Source organism: Camelus bactrianus, chromosome 6 (assembly GCF_048773025.1).
Source record: "Camelus bactrianus isolate YW-2024 breed Bactrian camel chromosome 6, ASM4877302v1, whole genome shotgun sequence".
NCBI classification, from domain to species: domain Eukaryota; kingdom Metazoa; phylum Chordata; class Mammalia; order Artiodactyla; family Camelidae; genus Camelus; species Camelus bactrianus.
This window is the reverse complement of record NC_133544.1, coordinates 57,279,808-57,295,623: the sequence shown is the minus strand read 5'-3', so window position 1 is coordinate 57,295,623 and position 15,816 is coordinate 57,279,808. Positions and strand designations below refer to the sequence as shown.

The 15,816-nt window shown below is 40.4% G+C and overlaps 1 protein-coding gene and 1 long non-coding RNA gene across 4 annotated transcripts in view; one reads left to right on the top strand and one right to left on the bottom strand.

The window, feature by feature from the left end:
* Positions 1–1,719, bottom strand: part of LOC123619144 (uncharacterized) — a 107,639-nt gene extending 105,920 nt beyond the window's left edge. Inside the window, exon 1 of the long non-coding RNA XR_006727690.2 lies at positions 1,579–1,719. This is a non-coding gene — a long non-coding RNA (uncharacterized LOC123619144). The remainder of the gene's footprint in view (positions 1–1,578) is intronic.
* On the top strand, positions 1,594–15,593 carry COCH (cochlin). Of its 3 annotated transcripts, none has more exons than XM_045522671.2 (12): positions 1,594–1,723; positions 2,544–2,600; positions 2,689–2,736; positions 4,810–4,966; positions 5,837–5,970; positions 6,595–6,657; positions 7,335–7,379; positions 7,660–7,807; positions 10,292–10,395; positions 11,101–11,327; positions 11,499–12,015; positions 14,601–15,593. In XM_045522671.2, the coding sequence occupies exons 2-12, from the start codon at positions 2,567–2,569 to the stop codon at positions 14,774–14,776; spliced, it is 1,653 nt and encodes a 550-aa protein (XP_045378627.1). In that variant the 5' UTR covers positions 1,594–1,723; positions 2,544–2,566; the 3' UTR covers positions 14,777–15,593. The 3 variants fall into 3 exon arrangements, with proteins under 3 accessions (XP_045378627.1, XP_010961319.2, XP_045378626.1); XM_010963017.3 differs by lacking the exon at positions 1,594–1,723 and adding an exon at positions 1,733–2,194; XM_045522670.2 differs by lacking the exon at positions 1,594–1,723 and adding an exon at positions 2,268–2,447.
* The last annotated feature ends 223 nt before the right edge of the window (positions 15,594–15,816 follow it).

Sequence of the window (15,816 nt, the reverse complement as noted above, 5' to 3'; positions counted from 1 at the left end):
TTAAAATGTATCTTTGGGTAAACAATCCATGAAACTCTATGAGGTATTTCCTTTATTTTTTAATAGTCACAAACTCAGGGTCAATCATGGAAATAGCTGCATAGTTTTGACACTGCCAAATGCTTCAGTAAAATTACATCACAGGAGGGCTGCACCCTCCGGGAGTTCTGAATAGTATGTACCCTTTTGCCATTTGGGCCCCTGCCAGCTGAGCTGTGGAGTGGTAGCCTTTCTTTCCAGGATGTGAACTCTCCCTAATTATACAGCATCATGACAATTTGCCCCATCTAATTGGAAGATGTTATCAAATCTGACTAAGGACACTCAACAAATGATAACGAAAAAGACAGCTTTAATCATCCTGAAGGGTTAAAATTTCTCCCAAGGAAAACATCAGGGGCAGTGGCTAGATCACTGGGTTTCTAAGAAAAGGGTAACTCTCTCTGCCATGCATGAGATTAAATCATTAAGGAAGCCATGAAAATAAGAATCAAAAACCTAGTCTACAAATGTTTTTGGTCTCTTTCTCTCCAACAGACATTCAGGTAGTAAAGGGAAAGAAATCAACACTCTCCTGTTGCCTGATACAGGACTGACTCATTCCATATAGGAAGGATACTTGCAAGACCATCGCAATATTTGGCTTCCAGGTGGTGATGGTATGTTTGCGTCCTAACATAAAACACATGGAAATGCTATTCAGCAATAAAGAGGAAGAAAGTACTCATACACACTACATCATGAATGAAACTCAAAAAAACTATGCTTAGGAAAAGTTATTATTCCACTTATATGAAATATCCATAAAGGTAAACCTTTAGAGACAGGAAAATAGTTTGGTCTTGCCTAGGGCTGAGGTTGAGAAAGGGGACTGCTTGACAAGTCAGAAGGGATCCTTGTGGGGGAGCTGGAAATGTCCTAAAAGTGGATTGTGGTGATGGTTATATAGCTCTTTAAACGCACTAAAAAACCGTGGAAATCACTTAAAAGGGCTAGATTTTTACGGTACATAAATGATTGGTTATTCTTCAGACCTAAAAAAAATCCTATTCTTCGGAATAATAAAACTGTCTGAAAAAAGCGATATGCTGCCATCTCTCCTGAGTCTGGGGGTGGTTCCGCAGAGGCCATGCAGGTCATTTGTTTGTCACGTTTACTCCCCATGAATTCTGCGTTTCCATTTCCACATGGATAAAGTTATCAGGGTGAGAGAGGATCCGAGAGCACATTGCCAAATCAGATTTGTACAATCACCACAGACACCAGATCTGGGAATTCGAAAGGCAATCAAATGTAAATCCTTCCTGATCTATTAGAGAAGGTTAATGTAAGTTGTCACCTCCCAAGCGTGGTCCTACCCATGGCAGTAAATGGAGCAGCCAGGGAAAATCCGACTTCCGCAGAAACGAAGTCGGGAGGCTGGATCCCTAAGGTCCAAAGAATAACCAATCCGTTGATGGGGTTCCTAACCATACGGGGCATGCGTTTATCAAATCCAGGTTGGCTTGACTTTAGAAGTAGGAACTCTGTTTCAACGGGAGCACGAAGTTGGGAAGTTTGTTCCGCGGCCGCGTGTACCTGGTAGCTCTCCTGGGGCCTCTCTGCGCCACGGCGACACCGCGCTCCCTCAGCCGCCTCAGCTCAGGCAGAGCCCCCGTCCGCGACGAGGGGCGCAGCTCCCGCCGGGGGACTGTGCATGGGGGACCACCGCTCCCCAGCTGGGGTGAGGCCCGCTCCCTCGTGGGGTCTGGAATGGCCGGCGCACGTCGGGCAACCTCCCGGCTGGAGCGCGGTCCAGCCCGCGTGCCCTGCGCCTTGGGCTCGGGTCTCGCCCCGCGCGCGGCCCCAGGCACGGCCCAGCGCCGTCCCACACTCGTCCCGACGCCCCTAACCCCGGGTCTGGCGAGGTCCCCCGGCCTCCGCCCCGGGCCTTGGCGCCACCCCCGGGGACAGAATCGGCGTCCAGGTGGTCGAGCCGCTCGCCGCGGGGGTGGTGCCTCCACGAGGCCTCAGCCCGGCGTGAGGAGGGGGTGGGGGCGGAGCCGGACGGCCGCCGCCCGGCCCCGGGAGACACTCTCCCAGCCCCCTCCCCGCGCGCCCCCCGCACAGTGCTCATGCGCGCCGCCCAGCCTTTATAGCCGCGGCGGGAGCGGCGCTTTCAGCACTCGGGCGCAGCCGGGCGGATCCGACTCAGGTGCAGAGCCTCAGGCGTCCGGCGCGGGCGTGCGGGATCCTGATGCCTGCCTATCCGTGTCTCCCCTTTGCCGCTCCCAGCTTGTCTGTCTTCATCGTGCAACCTCTACCCTGGCCCGGGGTTGCACAACTGACTCTGGGTTTGGCTCGATTTGCAGCCGGAGCGTGGCCTCCAGATCGAGAGGGGCGCGAGCTCCGGGAAAGCGGCCCCGTGGTCCCCGCCCTTCCCTCGGCAGCGTCTGGGTTTCTGAGGGGTGTGCGGGATCCCTGAGGGGCCGGCGGACGCCGTGAGGTGGGGACGTAGGGGTCTCCTTTCCTAGGGAGCTTCCCTCATTCTCCCTCTCTCCCAGGTCCGAGCATCCCCTTGGCTACCATGTCTGCCTCCTGGATCCTGGTTCTCTGCCTCGGTGGGTACGCGCCCCTCACTGTCCCCTTCCCCTCGCACCAAGCGGGATGGAGGCTGGGGCCAGCCCTCGCGCTGTCCTCTCTTCGCAGGTGTCTGTCTGCTGCTGCTAACAGAGCCCGCGGGCAGCGAAGGAGCCGGTGAGTGGCGGGTTCCCGGGTAGGAGGGCAGATCTTGGTCCGGGTGGTGGGAGGGGCTGGGGGCCAGCCCTTAGAAACGCGCTCAGATGGAGCCCTTGGCCTTGGCGGGGGGCCGGAGCTGTAGCGCGCGAAGGTTCGAGTGCTGCCTGGTGCACCGCGTTCATACCTACAGCCCATCTACTCCCGCTTACCCATTTCTCCCTCGCGAGGGTGCCCTTGGGGTCCAAAGGGCACGTTCATCTCAAGGTGCGGAAAAGGAATCCTCCTCCCATCCACACCCGTATCTGGGTGAGCCTCCCCTCCCCGCAGTAGCGGCATCAGAAGGTCAAGGCAGCCGGCATTCGTTGAAACCGACCAAAAGGCACACTAGTCCCAGGTGTTCTGCGGCATTTGGGGTCAGGGAGAAGCCTTCAGACTGTCGGAACAGAGACAGAAACAGAGGTTTCCGGGTGAGAGAGGCTTACGTCGTTGTCCCATCTTGTTTGACTCCCTAGCGGTTACTAGGAACGGCCCCTATTTTAAAAAGCAGCATTTATGGGCTCATTTCATATTCGAGAGAGTCTAAAAAGAGTTTGTTCCACATATAGAAGTCTACTAACGGGTGTGTGGTTCGTTGTGTTTTCTACAGTATAAAAACCAAACTCTTTTTACAAAATCTATCCTTGATTTTCCTTGAAAGGAGAAATGAAGGTAAGTATTGCAGCGGGCTGTATTCAGCGCCACCCACTCACCAGGCACACACACCAAAGTCAGTGTTGACAGCTAAAGTCAGAGCCTCTGATGCTTCCGAACATGGGAGGCAGGATTAAGGCTGTTTGCTAACAGGTATGAAGCTCATAGGTATGAGGCTACTGTTTTGGGTAAGGATTTTAACTTGCCCATCCATCTAGAGTGTTTCAGAGCTAAAGAATCAGCCTTGTACCAGGCATGGTGTCTTCCCTTCCACGAACGTGTCCAGTCCAGGTTACAGCTCAATACAGAGGGCTCTCAAGAAGAGGGTCCTTGTTAGAGGCAGACTACTCAGTTGGGCAATACCACCAGACAGCATTACTCTGTCTTGGAAAAAAATTTTTTTAATTATTAACATCTGTTTCAAAAGGGTTTGGATAACCACAATTTCCAGTGTTTGGAGAATGGTATTTAGTAACACTATCCTCAATTTAATATTTACAGTATATTGATGAATTAATATGTTGTACTAAGTTATATTGTTACATGTTGCCAAGGACTTGTCTCTAACGTCTTTTGTAGTAAAATACTGATGATTAGACAGGTTGATCATGTAAAACTTGAGAGTATTAATAGTGCTGTCTAAAAATGCATTCTCTGCCTGGTATATCTCTCTGGACAGATCTGGAGCAAAAATAAGAAATTCAGTTCAGATTGAAATGCTCCATTCTGAAGGGACTAACTTTTCTGTTTCCTGTCCTGCAGGAGCTGTAGAATTTTCCTTGGACTGTGTGACCTTGGGCAAATTAACCCCATGGCTTTAATTACTCCATCTGTAAAATGAGTGATTGAGCTTAATGACCTTCTATAAAGTGAAGCATCTTTACTGGTTTGCTTAAATTAGCATATAATTTTAAGGCACTACATTTGAAAGAAAACTGATATAAATGGTTCTCAGAAGCAAAGGATGACTTAGATTGTGCATGTGTCTATGAAAATGTTCCTCAGAGGTTCAACCCAGATTTAATATCTTCACCTCAGTCAACTATGTACACAGTTGTAATCAGAGTTGAGATTTTTAAAAATATTTCTAGAATAAATTGGTAAGTGATCAATGACTAAGGTTATTTTTGAGTTCTGTTATATTTCCAGTTATATATTTGTAAATTGGTAAGAACTAAGAAAATTCTCCCTTTAGACTCTATAGTGTCTGAGGACTAAATTGGAAAACTGATTTTTGCTTGCTAAAATGTGGAATGGTGTGAAATGGTACCTAAGTCAATATTCTTAACAAGAAGTGTAGAAATTAGGGAAGTAAAATTTCAATCTCATATCTTAGTTCCCCCACCAGCACTCCCCTAAAAGTCCTAAGAATGGTTATTACATTCTGTCCTTTCTCTTCAGTTCCCATTGCTATCACATGCTTTACCAGAGGCCTGGACATTAGGAAAGAGAAAGCAGATGTCCTCTGCCCAGGGGGCTGCTCTCTGGAGGAATTCTCCGTGTTTGGGAACATAGTCTATGCTTCTGTATCAAGCATTTGTGGTGCTGCTATCCACAGGTAAGCCCAGACCTGCCAAGAGGAGGGCACTGCAAGTGTGATTATTTCTTTTCCCTCTTTAGCCACCAGGACACCTCCCACCCTGCCCTTTTCTTTCTTTCGGTGCCTATTTTGGCCGTAAAAAGATGGACACATTTTAAAGATTTTCCCGGATATTCTTGAAACACCAACTACAAAAGGGAAGCCTTCTGACTGAAAGCAAATTGCATTATTTCTTGGTAGCTAGATTCCTGTGATTCTAAAGCATTCCTAATCTTGTAATATATTTCTGAGTTTTTACTATATGACAGCCATTATTTTAACTTCCACAACTCCACAGCTGTACAAGGTAGGTACAATTTTACCCCATTTTACAGATGAGGAAACTGAATTCACAGAGTTGTCAAGTATCTTACCCAAGGCCACCGTGGTTAGCAAGAGCCAGAGCTGGGTCTGAAAACCCAGGTCTGCCTCCAGGGCCCATATTCATCACCACTCTGCTATCATGCGAGAGAATGGCCAATATGACACTTTTTTTTTTTTTAAATCAAGTCTAAGGACATGTATTTAAGGTATTTTAGAAAACTAAGAAAATTGTTTGGCACTCTTAACTCTGATTATCTGAGCGACAGGAAACAAAATACTGCAAGTGTGTCCTTATTAACACTTAAGAAGTTTGACAGCACAAAACCATTTCCCTGGGCAGATTTTATACCCGTGTGAGCAAGTTTCTTAAAAGTTTGGCAGCATCCTTAGGTGGTGAACTATTCTTCCCTGCTGAACTATTTTCTTGATTAATCAGAGTATTAGATGCAACATGGCGGTATAAGTCAAGTCAGATGCCACTGAAAAGGTGTTGATAGGATCTTAGCTATTGTTCTTGCATTGCAGGGGGGTAATCAGCAAGTCGGGGGGACCTGTGCGTATCTATAGCCTACCAGGTCGAGAAAACTATTCCTCAGTAGTTGCCAATGGCATCCAGTCTCAGACGCTTTCCAGATGGTCCGCTTCTTTCACAGTGACAAGTAGGTACAATTAAATTGTTCTTACTTTTGTGTAAATATTGTCTCCCCAACCTCAAAAAAGTTTTCTCCTTTTCTCAGTGCAATCTGTTTGACTCTGATGGAAAAACCTGTGATCAAGACTGAAAGGGTCAACTATGGGTTAGAGTCAGGGGATCCCAAGAGTCAAGGACACACTGAAGCCAAATTTGGTGGAATCGGGGGAGGAATAATCTTGCTGTAAGAAGATGGCACTAGAAACTTGAATTGCCTGCAACCAGAATGCCCTGACATTTACCAAGTACCCTAAATCAAAAAACAAGTGAATGAGAGTGAATTCACTTTTGGGTGATCTTTTAAAAATATGATAGATAAGAATCCATTTTGGTCCTTCAAAACTAGCATGCAGTAGCAGGGAGGGTATAGCTCAGTGGTAGAGTGCGTGCTTAGCATGTGCGAGGTTCTGGGTTCAATCCCCAGTACCTCCATTAAAAAAAATAAAGGTTTTAAAACTAGCATGCAGCAAATACTCATCTAATTGCCATCACTCTATTACATTTATCATCCTATAGAACCCTAAATTAGATTCATTATGCTTTGATGGTAAAAACAGGAGAGGAAAAAATAGTCTTCTCTTTATTTTAACAGAAGGCAAAAGTGGTTCCCAGGAAGCTACAGGACAAGCAGCATCCACAGCACGTCCAGCAACAGGTATGAAATATGGAACCTATCTCCTAGCTGCTTGACACAGATTTAGGAAGTTACAAATAAATGTGTTATTGACAGAAGCTTTCCTTTTTAAAAATATTGATGTTAAACACAAAGCAACTGTCTTAAGTTTACTGGTATATTACATAGGGAAACATTCAACTTCATATTTCAGATTCCTTATTCTATTTTCAAAGATAAGCTCTGCTACCAAACATTCTCTTGAAGTCCTGCCATTTCCCCTTGATTTGATAAATCATGTTTAGAACCTGGTCTAAGTAAAATTACCTGGAACCCCTACTTCCATTTGTCATATAAATCAAAGGAATTAATGCATGTCTATATTAGAAATAGCCAGGGATCTTCCTTTTTAAGACTATGACAATTTTAAAGTTAAAGAAATTGAGAACATTAGAATCTAACTCTGAGTTTCCAATCCTGCTTCAACTGTGGGTTTGGGATATGAAAGTCCTGGATTGGAGGTGTATTAAATATGTAGGCCTACTACAGTCTTGACTTGTTTCTTTGTTGGGGCATTGCTTCGTCAGTCCAGAAAATCATGAGGAAATTAATTTTTTTTAAGTCTTTTCAAGAATGACACTCATGAGCTTTTCCCCATGTGAATTTCTTGTATGAAACTGTCTTGCTTTTGCTAATGCCAAGTGCTTCTTTTGTTTCAGGTAAACGACTAAAGAAAACACCAGAGAAGAAAACTGGCAATAAGGGTGAGAGTCTGGACATCCATTTGGGAATATAACATTTTCTTTCTCCCCTTGTCTCCTCTTTATTTTTATTTAATTTTTTTTAAATTGAAGTATGGTTGATTTACAATATTGTGTTAGCTTCTGGTGTACAGCAAAGTGATTCAGCTATACACACACACACATATATATATATTCTTTTTCATATTCTTTTCCACTATGGTTCATTATAAGATATTGAATATAGCTCTTCCCTCCCTCCTCCTGAAACTGCTAATGGGAGAACTTATTTGGATGTTCACAGACTGTAAAGCAGACATTGCATTTCTGATCGATGGAAGTTTTAATATTGGGCAACGCCGATTTAATCTACAGAAGAATTTTGTTGGGAAAGTGGCCCTAATGTTGGGAATTGGAACAGAAGGGCCGCACGTGGGCCTTGTTCAAGCCAGGTACCAATCTTGTTAAAATGGGAGGAGACTTGAATGATATTTCAAATGATGACAAATGATCACTTCTTTTAGTAGGTACATTCATTTCACTTAAATATAAACATATTGAGTTGTGGACAATCTGGATTTCCAAACTGGAAAGTCAGAATTTAAGACTGCCTGAGCAGACTGGGTAGTGGAAGTGTTTCCTTTTTGGAATGAAAGGATTTAGAGAATTACATGCTATCTATTTGAGAACCAGAAGGTAGGCTAAAAGCCTTGTTGCTCATACAGATTACCTCTGCACATCTACTCTGTTCAATTCCTAATTCCTCTTTGCTGCAAGAGGAAGCAGTGATGGTTATTCCTACCCCCTATTCTGTCGTTATTCTTTTTAGCTCTTTCCATAGTCCATAACTGGAGATCTGAAGCTTAACCTTTTATTCATTTAATAATATGTATTGATGTCTTTTAAAAGATTATAATATGCACGTTATAGAAAGATTGGAAAACATATAAAACACAAAGAAAACAAATTTCCCAAATATACCCCTCAGAGATGATTGCTGTAAGATATTTTATTTCCTTTCAGTATTAAGAAAATATTTGACTATTATGTATTTCTTTTTCCAAAGCTCAAACTATAAAAATGTCTTATATCCTGGGTTTTTAATCCCTTAGTATTTTGAGCATTTTACCATACCACAAATATTCTTCAGAAAATGGTGTTTCAAAAATGATGTTTGATAATGTTCCTTAGCATGATTTATTTAACCATTTTATTTTTTCACCATTACACTGTGATGAACATCCTTATGCCACCCTTATGCCACCTCTGATTAGTCTATTGGGCTAGATTCCTATCAGTGTCAAAGGGTTCTGACATTTTTAAGACTTCTGATCTAAACAGCTAAATTGCTTTCCAGAAATCTGATCCAGTTTAAACTGCTATCAGCAGTGTATGAGTGTCACCAGTAGTATTACAAATATTAATCTACATTTCACTTGTTATTTTTTACAATTGGTTCTTAATTTAGACAGAAATTTTTGGAGTGTGAGAATTTTTAACTTTGTTGTTTCATACATAATTTAATCATCTGTCCCACACCTTAAAAAAAAAAAGAGCTTCTTACTCCATTGATTTGTGATTTATAAGTTTAGACAAATCTGTTTCTTTGATCCATATACTAATTCTTACATCTTTTCTGTACTTTGATTATTGTAGCTTTCTTTAACATTTTAACATCTCATAGGGCAAATTCCCTTCAATATTTTTCTTCTAATATTTTTTGTTTGCTATTTGTATCCAATTCTTTTTCAAGATGAAAGCTACACTACCTTGTAGATTCATACAAAGACTAGCTTCTCTATAAACTTCCTGGCTTACAGTTTTTCTGTTTTAGGAGGAACATTAGAATAGATAAACTATAACCAGGAGTTTAAGTAGAATAGGAGAATATCTCATTAAGGATGCCAAAATAAGATTAAATGTCATAAATCATAATTTGGATAGTTGAAGAGTGACCATAAAAGTGAAAAGGTTATCAACCCATGAAATCTGATTTTGTGACCCAATATTACACAAGGTATGCAGAAATATAATCAGTGCTATACTTGTCCCTCACAAATCCTGACTTAATGGCAATTGATAATGCTAGGATCTTAAAATTTTGCACTTATGAAATTTTCACTTATCTAAAAACTAAACACAACAAATTGTACTTTAACTGTTTTACTCCACGTGGTCTCTAATGAACACAGAGTAGTTGAAATTCTTTTACTATTAAATGTGGAAAGTCCCAAATCTCTTACACATAATTGTAAGGTTGGCAAATGTCAAAATCATTTACTGCAAGAAAATTTCAATGTTGTAATACTTTATAATTTGTTTCCTTATACGTTTTCTCTTTTAAAAAAATGCTGGCCTTAGTGTCACTGAAATTGCCTCTTCTGCCCAGGGACCTGGATTAATAGACAGACTATTCAGGGCTTCCAAGGTCCTCCACTGGAGCAGACCTGGCCTCACACCCAGCTGCCTTCCAACTATCTGGTGCCCAACTGCAGATTTCCATTAAGCCTAGTGCCTTGAGCCAAGCCTGGTTTCAAGTGCTCTATATAGTTTAAGAGCCAGACAAACCAGAATTTAAAATGTGGTTTTGTCAGGCAAATTACCTAAGTGTTCTAGGCCTCAGTTTCTTCATTTATATGACAGGGCTAATAATTTCTACCTGTAGAGTTACGATGAAATGGGATTACACGTGTAGTATGTATTTAGCATATTACCCATAATATAATAAACCCTCAAGGTAGCAGTTATTTTTGTTACATTTCTAAAAATTCAAGTAAGGATGCTATACCTTAATTGGCTGTATGCTGTAGGATTAAGAAAGCAGCTTAGGTGTTGTTCAATTTAAAGACCTTTTTTTTTTGAGGTATGTAATGTTGCTTGTTTGTTTTGCCTTTGCAATTCTCTCTGGATAACCTTTTTTCTTTTTTTTACTTTAGTGAACATCCCAAAATAGAATTTTACTTGAAAAACTTTACATCAGCCAAAGATGTTTTGTTCGCCATAAAGGAAGTAGGTTTCAGAGGGGGTAATTCCAATACAGGTAAGTAGACTTTGGCACCTGGGATGTGACACAGAGTGAGTTATGAATGATCAGACATGTAAGATAGTATTATGCTAGTTTATACAAGCATATGTGAAACTCTTCCTCCTGGCACTGATCTTGGTTAGGTCTGTATTTGATTATCTGAGATATTTGATTGACAATAGAAAATGTACCAAAGGGTTTATTGATATTGCTTATCTTAAAAAAAAATAAAACATTGTGACTTAAAATCCTCATATTGGACAGGGCAGATGCCACTTTAGAGAAGTACCTATTTAGAATGTTTAAAAGAGGCAAAGATCAAGACTCCACTAATGATAGCAGATGTGGCAGAAAGAACTAGAGTAGGTCTCTGGAACTTCTGAAGGGAGATTTCTTGTTCTGAGTCCTTAGAGGTACTAAGCAGTCACTAAGGGGCTGGATAGCACAGGTACAGATGTGGGAGTCAGTTTCATGTTTCTGACTGGTGACTGATGTAAGGAAAGGAAATGTTTCTGGGAGGTGATGGGGGAAGTAATGTGGGTTGAAAGGCAAAAAATAGGCCCGATGGATAATTACACTTTCCCATCTGATGCATCTGTTAAAGAACTTTGTTCTACATAAGTTAAATTCTTAAACTTGGATGCATCAAGTTGGTACAGGGAAATAAAAATGTCTTTTGAGCAGTAGTGCTGTTGTAGTTTGCTTCTTTTTCAAACCTAGGAAAAGCCCTGAAGCATACTGCCCAGAAATTCTTCACAACTGATGCTGGAGTGAGGAAAGGGATTCCCAAAGTGGTGGTGGTATTTATTGATGGCTGGCCTTCTGATGACATCGAGGAAGCAGGCATTGTGGCCAGAGAGTTTGGTGTCAATGTATTTATAGTCTCTGTGGCTAAGCCTATCCCTGAGGAACTGGGGATGGTTCAGGATGTTGCGTTTATTGACAAGGTAAGGAGGTGAGAGGTGTCGTCTTTTGGTAGTGATTCAGTTTTGGACCTCAAGGCATAGTGCTAACTGGCCTCTCTCTGGATTAACTTTGAATATTCAAGATTTAATGTTTTCACAATTTTAAAGAAACTTTTGATTCTTTGGATGTCTTCTTTGTGTTGCCTCCATTAGGCTGTCTGTCGGAGTAACGGCTTCTTCTCTTACCACATGCCCAACTGGTTTGGCACCACAAAGTATGTAAAGCCTTTGGTACAGAAGCTCTGCTCTCATGAGCAAATGATGTGCAGCAAGACCTGTTACAACTCAGTGAACATTGCCTTTCTAATTGATGGCTCCAGTAGTGTTGGGGACAGTAATTTCCGCCTCATGCTTGAATTTGTTTCCAACATAGCTAAGACTTTTGAAATCTCAGACATTGGTGCCAAGATAGCTGCCGTACAGTTCACCTACGATCAGCACATGGAGTTCGGTTTCACTGACTATACCACCAAAGAGAACGTCCTAGCGGTTATCAGAAACATCCGCTATATGAGTGGTGGGACAGCTACTGGTGATGCCATTTCCTTTACTGTCAGAAATGTGTTTGGCCCCGTGAGGGACAGCCCCAACAAGAACTTCCTAGTAATTGTCACAGACGGGCAGTCCTATGATGATGTTCGAGGCCCTGCCGCTGCTGCACACGATGCAGGTAAGGTCCTTGTCTTTCGTCTGGAAAGGGAACTGAAGAGGGGTCAGTGAATTTTAGGAGTAAATATAAACTTATGTATTTATTTTACTGAACAAACACCTATAGTGTGGCAGTTACTGTTTTAAGAGCTTTACCCAATATTCACTGATTTAACTGTCAAAGCAGCCCTACTAATCTCATTCTACAGATAAGGAAACCACCTTCCCCCAAATCACACAGCGAGTAACCTTGTGAGGCCAGTATTCAGACCCATGCAGTTTGGCTGAATCCATACTCCTAATAACTATTTTTGGGAGAACTGTCACGAGAACCATGTCATGTGTCAAGGAAATATGTTACAGGTGTTCATGTTTGGCTCAAACTTGGAGTTTATACCTCCAAAATTACAGATTATTATAATTTACTATGACTCTGCTATTTGATGATTTATCCTAACTTTTTTTTTTCCAGTAGTTTTCAGTCTTGCATGAGTTTTCTAAGATCACCAATAAATACATTAATCCTATTCCATCTAAATTTCCTTTTTAGTGTCTTTTTTCCCCTTGAGATAATGAAACACCAATAAAAGGGTATAAAAAAGTTTTCTCTCTCTAACCCAACTTTAATGTTTATTTTGGCAAAGGCCTCTAGTTTTTGAAGACATTAGCATGTGTGTTGCTAAGATCATATAGGCCCCAAAGAGCTGAGGTTCCCCTCCCTGGAATAAAACTGAGTGGTTGGGAGTCCAATATTTGAAAAAACAAAAATGCTAACTTGGGAGTAGGGGATGAACAACCTTATATTTTTCTATACTCTTCTGTACTTCCTTTTCCCTACTTAATTTCTAATGAATTAACTTTTCCTTTTATACACTCATTACCACCTATGCTAATGCATTTATGGACTTTTATAGATATTGATGGAACACTGTTTTTATTAAGTAGGTCAGAGAACAGATACATGCAGTTTAAGCTATACACTGGTTTATTTTTATACATTTGACTTAATGTATACCTCAGCAACTAACTTATGTTGATAGACCTGTTTGCTATCATACTCCTTTGAAGTGTAGCTTACTGACTTTATGCTTAACAGGATTGGATTCAGGCTAAATAAAGTGAACTAAATAAATTCAAATATATTTTCCCTGTATGATTAATTGAATTTCAGGAGGCTGGGCCACACTATTTTCATGAAAATTATCCTTTAGTGATAGTGAAGTGAAAGTTAACAAAAGCCAAAAAATAGGCTAGGCTTTCAGGGCTAGGTCACAGCTGATTTGTTTGTTAACTGTAATTATATACTGGGCCTGAGCTAGACAATCTGAGCTTGAATGCAGAATTAAAAGTGGAAAAAACTGAGGTGGAGAAATTTGTTTGACAACTTTGCCATGGAGAGGGGAGGACTGGCAAGTGGTGATAGATCAGATATTGTTTCAATTAGCTTTTACATCATCTAAACCTGCTTTATTTATATCTTAAGTATTCACCACTAAGTACTGTCTACGATGAGGAGGAGGATGAAGCTTTGGATAGGAGGGAGGTAGCTATTTCAGAAACTCTAAAAACTTTATGGGGGGTTTCATCTACACTCAGAATCTGCTAAACCACTGCGTCTACAATTGGGATTGAGGTGATGAAATCAATGTAATATCACCCTAATCAAAATGTACAGCTGGAGTAAAAGCCTTCTAGTGGGTCAGGGAATGCAGATGGATGCTTATCTATCCAATAATAAAAAATTATCCCAGTGGGGAGGGTATAGCTCAGTGGTAGGAGTGTGTGCTTAGCATGCACGAGGTCCTGGGTTCAATCCCCAGTACCTCCACTAAAAATAAAGAAACCTAATTACCAGCCCCCCCCCCCCAAATTATTCCAGCTTCAGACTTTTGTCTTTTTTTTTTTTTAATCACCACAAGACTTTTGCTTGGGGATTAAAGACTAACAATTTCTATTGGTCAGTTTGCCAATGTAACATAAAGATTGAAATAGAAGAAACATTTATCATTCACAGAGGACTAGTCATCATTCCCCAGACAATGCAACAGCCTTAGAAAACTTTCACCATTTATGTTCCCATCTTTTGTGTCATTCTTTCTTGCTCTATTATACTGGCTATGACTGCAGTATAACGGTTAATTGAAGTGATGATAGCAGGCAGTCGTTTCTCATGCCAAACTCAGAGGGGAAGTTTTCACCATTTTACTAAGTATGGTTGCTAAGGGTTTATTCATTTGTTTGCTTTTAGGTATTATTATCAGGGTAAGAACGTTTCCTTCTGTTTCTAGCTTACTGTGTTCTATCATGAATGGAAGTTGAACTTTCTCAAATATTTTTTCTTTCAGGAATCATATGATTTATCTGTTAATGTGGTAAATTACACTGATGGCAAAACTCTGGTTTTGTTTTGACCAAACTGTTTAGCCATTTTCATCACAGTGAATGTTAAAACCTACCTAACAATTTGTTACAGGGTATTTAGTACTTCAGGCATTACAAGGCAGTTTTGTCTGAAACTATGCACTGATGTATTAAAAACATACACATGTCATTTTATACATAAGCTGGAACTTAGTTTTAATTCACTTAAAAATACTTGCATTGTAGGTATCACCATCTTCTCTGTTGGCGTGGCTTGGGCACCTCTGGATGACCTGAAAGATATGGCCTCTAAACCAAAGGAGTCACATGCTTTCTTCACAAGAGAGTTCACAGGATTAGAACCAATTGTTTCCGATGTCATCAGAGGCATCTGTAGAGATTTCTTAGAATCCCAGCAATAATGGTGACATTTTGACACTGAAAAAAAAGTGCAAGGGGATATAATATATAAGTTGTATCCTAGTAATACTGAAATACTATATAGCATATTAAGATCACATACAAAACTATTAAAGATGCCAACAAATGTAAACAAATAAGCATTCATTTAAAGCTCTTATCTTTCTAAGTACAATTTAGACTTATTCAAAACACTCTGCTGAGGCTTCAAAATCATGACTCTTAGAAACTCAGGAAAGAGGAGATATTGTAGATTAAAATGTTAAGAGTTCTATTCTAACATGCATATTAAATGTACAGATATGTAAATTCTATAGCTCAATTAAAGAATCTGTTATTTAGACCAAAAGCAACATTCCTTCTCTAATTCTGTGTTAAACATATAAGGAAAGTGAAACAAATAGAAAACAGTTCTTTAACTTAGTTCAAATGTAAATATTTTGACCCAAGTAGATATTATCTTAAAACCAATCAACAATATAGATGTTATTTAATAGGCTAAAAAGTTATTACAGATGAAATAGGTATCAAGCCTCTTGTAGTGTATTTTCATAATAACTTATAACAAATATTACACTGAACAACATAGCAAGACTGCCTGGTATTTTTCTATTTATATCTTTTTATATGTGTATTGATATACTTGGATTATACTCTAAAAGTCATCCACATATTGAAAAAATCTTAAGTTGGTAAATTTTTACTTACCACTTGTACTTTAAACATTTAGCTTTAATGAAAAGCACATCTTTCAAATAGCAGAACTGCAAGAAGAAAAACTGTACTTTGACTAAGCAATAAAACTGCTAGTGACTATTATTCTAAGGTGCCTTAGTTCTTATTATTTCAAGTGTCTATCCCTAGAACATGATAAAAATTCTACATTAGCTACTTTGTGTGGAGTTTTTTCTTAAAATCATGCAGTAAGACGAAGTATATTTATTTTTCTATTACTCAGTGAATGCCTAGGCATTAAGCACTATGCACAGAAAATACGCAGATGCTTTTGGTTACTTGGTTCAACAAAAATTGTTTTGTAATT